This window comes from Octopus bimaculoides, chromosome 19 (assembly GCF_001194135.2).
Source record: "Octopus bimaculoides isolate UCB-OBI-ISO-001 chromosome 19, ASM119413v2, whole genome shotgun sequence".
Lineage (NCBI taxonomy): Eukaryota > Metazoa > Mollusca > Cephalopoda > Octopoda > Octopodidae > Octopus > Octopus bimaculoides.
In genome coordinates this window covers 24,295,802-24,302,643 of record NC_068999.1, presented here as the reverse complement: position 1 = coordinate 24,302,643, position 6,842 = coordinate 24,295,802, and the positions used below count along the sequence as shown (strand labels likewise).

Below are 6,842 nucleotides of genomic sequence, written 5' to 3'. Positions count from 1 at the left end.
TATATATATATATATGTATGTGTGTGTATATGTTTGTGTGTCTGTGTTTGTCCCCCCAACATCGCTTCACAACCGATGCTGGTGTGTTTACGTCCCCATAACTTAGCGGTTCAGCAAAAGAGACTGATAGAATAAGTACTAGGCCTCCAAAGAATAAGTCCTGGGGTCGATTTGCTCGACTAAAGGCGGTGCTCCAGCATGGCCACAGTCAAATGACTGAAACAAGTAAAAGAATTATTGATACACAGTGGCATTCATGATTGTAATACTGAAGTTTCAATTCCTGGACTGGGTGATGTATTGTGTTCTTGAGCAAAACACTTCATTTCACATTGCTCCAGTTTACTCAGCTGGTAAAAGTGAGTAATCTTGGAATGGACCAGTGTCTCATCAGGGGGGAAATATATATGCCACAGAATTTGGGTAATTGGTCTTATGAGCCTATAGCTTGGAAAGGCCCTCTGACCTTTATTTTGATAGACATATCATAAGTAAAATGAAGTATTTATAGATAATATGATACTTTTGGACAATTGGTAGTTTAGGAACTTGTAATTGTATGCTATGATATACATCAGATCACATCTCAAGATCCTATGATGTAGATAATACCTGACATACTTTAGGCAAGGTGTTAGACAATACAAAGAGCAAAGACTTACCATGTAAAGGACTGGAGATTGATGCAAGTAGAACTAATGTAAAAACAGGATTCCCACTGCTGATGGCATTTTGAATTCTGAAATTAAAAAAAACAACTATATAACACCAGAAAAAAAAAAGCTGCATTACAAATGAAGTTAGCTGTAGCTGGTCAAATTTCATTCATGATTCTGTCATCCATGACTGTCAAAACACTATTATAGGAAAAATTCATGCAGTCATTTCTTTTTTACCATATCAATCAACTATGGTAGTAGTTGAGTAATATTCTGAAGGCCACAATTTACTTACAGGCAGCATCTTTCAGAGCTTGTCGCTAATTCAGTTCTTAACCAAATTGAAAACTGCTAACATTTTTGAAGAGGACTGGCCCCTAGCTACATTTTGGCATAAAAAATTGAGATTTGATCCAGTAGAAAAAGTTTACATCAAAATTTGTAGCAACATCATAGGAGAGTAACACCGCCAATCAAGTTTAGGTCTAAATGATTTTATATTTTAAAAGAAAAATATATTTATCTTAGCTTCAATGATAGAAGAAAGCATGAAGAATTTTATAGTTTTGGTCTCATGCAACAAAACTTTGTATCAAAAAAAGTTGTGAGGTAAAATATCATGAATATAAGGCAAAAAATTGGATTTAAGTATAATTAAGTCTTTTATTAAAAAAAACAACTATATTTTAATTAAGCTTAAATGATAGAGCTCAATTTGAGGAATTTCATGGTATCAATCTCATGCAATGAAGTTTTAAAAGAAAAAAGTTATGAGTGTTTGTTTCTCAAATTTGAGGGTGATAATATAGTTCTATACATTTTTATGAATATAGTTCTATAAGGGGACTTTTATATGTCACTGGCGTCATTGAGGTAAGGACAAAATTGTCAATGACACTGCTAATTGACACAGCTGACTCATTATAATTAGCATAATAGCATAGCCTGGAAAAAAACATGGGCTACATGGAAAAATGTGAGGAAGAGAAATAATATTCTTAACATTATAAACTTGGAAAATTACAGGACAAGTTATTACACTTGGAAAAGTTCAGGACAACTTATTACATCTGGTAAAGTACAGAACAAGAAAATGTTTACTTAAAATATTGCAGCTAAGGATAAAATTTGAATATTAAAAATTATTTGATTTTAATTTACAAAGTAACATTACAATTAAAAAAGGTACCATCATTTTGTTAAAATATTGACACACTAGAATACTTTAAAAAACGAGAGCCATAAGTCTCAATACAGCTAAAGTTTTATGCAAAGTAGAATAGTATGTATGGTAGGCAAATTCATTATGTAAAAAATAGGCATTGGGTCAAGACTAAAAATGTGAAGACATGGTAATAACTCAAGCAAATTTTACTGTGAATTTGTTGTTATAGGTAAATTTTACTGTAATATATAACTAATTTTTGTATTATTCTAATTATTGTACTAACTAATTATATATACTACTATTTTTTATAACCTATTTTCAAATTTCTGATTATTAATTAATAATTAAAAATATGAATATTTTTAAAGTGCAAAAAAATATTTTGAGTTACTTTTAATTTTTACTAGAAGTAACAAGTAATAACAAATAGAAGTAATAACTTGTAATAAAATTTTAGTTTTAATAAAAGCTAATATTTTCTAAATCTAAATATTTTATTTGAAATTTTATCCTTAGCTGCAATATTTTAAGTAAAAATTTTCTTGTTCTGTACTTCACCAGACGTAATAAGTTGCCCTGAACTTTTCCAAGTGTAATAACTTGTCCTGTAATTTTCCAGGTTTATAATGTTAAGAATATTATTTCTCTTGCTCGCATTTTTCCATGTAATTGTAATATATTGGGTCGGCAAGAAAGTAATTTTGGTTTTTTAGTGTGCAATAAAAGTCATTTTTTTTCATACAAAGAATGAACTTTAATCAATTATAAACTTTTCATTTTGTGCAATGACCTTTTGCCATCTTTCTGGCAACTTCATAATTCAGTGCTCATAGAACTTCTGGTCTTTATCAGCCAAAAACTGAAGCAAGTGTAATTTCAGGTCATCAGCATTATTGAAAGTCTTATAATTCAAAAAATTTTGCAAACTTTGAAACAAATGGTAATCTGATGGTGCAAGGTCAGGGCTATATGGTGGATGTGACATCACTTCTCAACCAAGCTCCAATAATTTTTCATGAGTTAGCAAAGAGGTGAGTGGCCTAGTGTTGTCATGGTGGAACACGATTTCTTTACGATTTGCTAATTCTGGCCATTTTTCTTTGATTGCTTCCTCCAGTTTCATTAGTTGTTGACAGTAAACATCTGAATTAATCGTTTGGTTCCTTGGAAGCAGTTCAAAATACACTACACCTTTATAATCCCACCAAATTGGTGGCATGACTTTTTATGAATGCAATTCAGCTTTTGATGTGGTTTGTGCTGGTTCATTACGCTTGGACCATGATCGTTTTCAATTGATGCTATTGTAGACAATCCATTTTTCATCACCAGTGATGATTTGTTTCAAACAAAGGTCAATTTCATTGTGTTTGAGATGCATATAACAAATATTGATTCGTTGTGTTAAGTGAATCTCTTTCAATTTATGTGGAACCCATGCATCGAGCTTCTTAATGAGCCCAAGACATTTTCAATAAGTTTCAATTGTTGTCTGTGATACATTTAAGCTCTCTGCAATCTCTCACTCAGTTATATGACAATCAGATTCAATTATGGCATTAATTCAGTCATCATCAACTTCAGTAGGTCAACCAGAATGTTGGTCATCTTTGAATGAAAAATCTCCAGAATGGAGCTGCTTAAACCATTTCTTATATGTGCATTCTGTTAAGTAATCAACACCATAAATTTCACATATTTCTTTGTGAGCCTCAGCAGCTTTCTTGCTTTTATGGAAATGAAAAAAGTAAAATATGGTGAAAATGTTCGATTTTGTACTCCATATTAAAATTGACAGTGAACTAACAGGTGTAAACAAAATTATGTGCAATTTGCTTCAAAAGTAAGCTAAAAGTAACAGTTATCAAATGTCAAAAGGAAAAAAAATCATAACATTGCCAACCCAATCAATATATTCATTTTACCATCAGCCAGGTGCCCTCTCAGCGACCAGAGGTCAGCTTGCCAAGACTCTCTAGTTCCCTCTGTGTTGTGCTACATGCATACATTCAGCCAGGCTCTTATTTCCAGTTTATTCTTAGAGGTTATCAGACCACAAACTTTTTGATGGCCTCTTAGTCTTTTCATTTCCCACTTCTTATCAGGACAGTCTAGACCAATAAATCATAGTGCATTGTAGATCAAAATATGACAGCTTCATGAACTGGATTCTCAACAAAAGGTGTCCTTGGACTTTCAGCTTTTCTAGTACTGCAGCATTTGTTACTCTGTCTTTCCAGATCATTCTATCCAATATGCAAAAAAATCCATATCACAAGGGCTTCTATTTTCTCCTCCATTGCTGCATACATTGTCTAGATTTCTGCCCCTCGCCTCAATTTTAAGTGCAGTGTGATGTCTTTTGAGGTGATGATATTTTTCATTCTTATAAGTGTTATTTAAGTCTTATTTATTCTTATATTCATTAAGTACATTAAAACAGAGTGGAATGTTCAGAACAGTAGAGATGACATATAACACAATATAGAAACAAATTATATAAAGAAGTCTCCTTTGATCCTTCATTGTATAAAGGTAAAATTCTTACAAAGGAAACCTACTAAATTGGATAGGAGCTAAAGATAAAGATTCAACTAAATAAGATGGTTATCCTTTAAAAGTTCATCAATAATCACAATGGAGATCTCATTTAGTAGACCCCTTATTTTTAGCATAATTTAGTAGTTTTCCTTTCCCAAAGGAATCTTCTCTGATGCAGTATTTTACACAATAACCACATAACTCTGGCATTATCAGATTACAGAAATATGTAATAATTTGAGTCTTAATATCTTCTGCAAAGAGTTTGGTCCATTTTGGTCTCGATAATTAGGCTGCTAAATATTTATGTGAAACTCAACAGAGAAGGAGAAGCAAGTTAAAATGAGGGCAAGTTCAGTTAGGTGGCTGAGGAGGCTGGATCCAAAAAGATTTATGAAAGGATTAACCAATTTAGGATTTAGAGAAGACAAATCGAACACTAAGTGACAACTGGAAAATTTAAAGGAAAAAGAAACAAAGAAGAAGATACTCAATGACTGACCAAGAGGACACAGAAAACTGCTGAGATACTGTGCTACATTGTGTGTGGGAGAGGAAAGGACGGAGGTCCATGTTGGTTTGGCACATGAAGAAGAAATATTTGGAAAGTTGATAGAAATGACCATGACAGAGTGTACATCATTCTGACTTCAAATCCTACTTGGGCTGGCTTTTTTTATTATCTTCCACCTTTTTCAGTTTCAATAGAATAGGAAGCATGCATGTAGTTAAGCTGTTTCTGTAAGTTAATTCAACTGAGTACAACTTCTACTTACATATTTATGCTCTTGTGACAATGTAAGAAATCAATAATTATAAATGGATTTCTCTTGACTAAAAGCAAAGTCAATTTTTCAAAGGTAACAGTCTGTAGTTGATACTCTTTTTATTCTATGGAGCCTGGAAGGATGGAAGATAAAGTCAACTCGTATGGAGCTTGAACTCAGTCACATATGAATTAAGCAATACTTTGATGTATTTAATCCAATATTCCACTGATTTTGTTATATTTACTACCATTCTTATAGTGATATGAAATCTGTGAAAACAGCTTAGGGAAATGTTGGTGCAAAGTATGTACTCACCTATTCACCAATGGAAAAATGGAAACTGCTAAGTAAACAAAGGGATAGCCCCTTAAAGGCTTTATGTCTTCTTTCAGCATTTGCTAAAGAAATATAATCAAAAGAGATTTATTCACAATCATTTAATACAATGAATATATTTGAGCACTGTTAATATGGTGGGTTTCAGCAAAGTTCAAAATACTTTAAAGGAATAGCCTAACTGCAGATAAACTTTTTATGCAGGAACAAAGTTTTAGAAGCTTATTTATAATTTAAGAACAGGATATATTGTAGGCAAGTGGTTCTCAAACCATGTACTATGGCACATTGGTGTGCTGTAAAGTGTACCCATGTGCACCATGGATATTAAAAAATATAATGCTTGAGTGGTTAGGGAAATATGTTGTTCATAATTTTGTTACACACAAGTATGAAAATAAACTAAGCAACAGTTTTTTTTTAATATTGTTTCTAAATTTCTAACTTTAAAACATAATTCATCATAACATTCCATGCAAGGTGCACTAGTATTACTGCTTTTTTTTATTTGTTTTATCTCCAGCAGTCAAAACAATAAACAACTATTATTAGTGTGATAATTTTATCTATGCCTTATTTTCTGCACAATTTATAAATGTAGTATGTTGTAGAATATTTGTATTTATTAAAAACAAATTAAGTCTTTCTAACAACAATACAAATTATTCATGGTGCAATATCAGTACATTGGTTATTTTTATCAATGGTCGATTACAGTTATGAATGGTGATCATAACTATGAATGGTGGATACAACTAAGTATATAGTAGCATATATCAGCAACTGGTGAGAATATAGTAGTATAAAAATGATAGAAAAGGACAATAAAAGAAGCTGGTAAACTGGATACATAATGGCAACAATGAATGTCCAACCAGTATTACAGTCTGTATAATATCATAATTACATAATGTAATGTGGATTATGCATCTAGTAGTCTTTCAAGCTCTTGTCAATTCACTGCTAAATGAAGCATCAACATGGCATTACAGATTTATCAATGCTGGTTGTAGGACCTACCAAATGTAGATTGAACAGGGTGCACCTCTGGGCAGGTGATTTAGCCCTTGCTCTCAACATAGGTATGATCTGAACTTAGAATACAAAAAGCTGAAACAGATAGCACAAGATATCTCAGCCAACATTCTAACAGTTCTACCAATCCACCATTCTGAACTGGTATTTTATTTAATTGACATCATAAGCATAAAAGACAAAGCTGACAATACATTTGGTATAATACAGTATATAATGGGAATAATGTAGTGTTCAATTGAGGTTACAAGGCTTTGAAGACCACAGCAAGTACAAGAGGTTGCATAAACTGTGTACTTTTGGCTTAGAGACTATATATATATATATATATAT

At 32.1% G+C, this 6,842-nt stretch overlaps 1 protein-coding gene across 1 annotated transcript in view; it reads right to left on the bottom strand.

The window, feature by feature from the left end:
• Window positions 1–6,842, bottom strand: part of LOC106884106 (cyclic AMP receptor-like protein A) — a 267,251-nt gene that overhangs the window by 21,425 nt on the left and 238,984 nt on the right. Inside the window, exons 10-11 of the mRNA XM_052974900.1 lie at window positions 5,454–5,536; window positions 663–739 (exon numbers count right to left, since the gene is read on the bottom strand). Coding sequence (XP_052830860.1) covers window positions 663–739; window positions 5,454–5,536 — 160 coding nt within the window. The remainder of the gene's footprint in view (window positions 1–662; window positions 740–5,453; window positions 5,537–6,842) is intronic.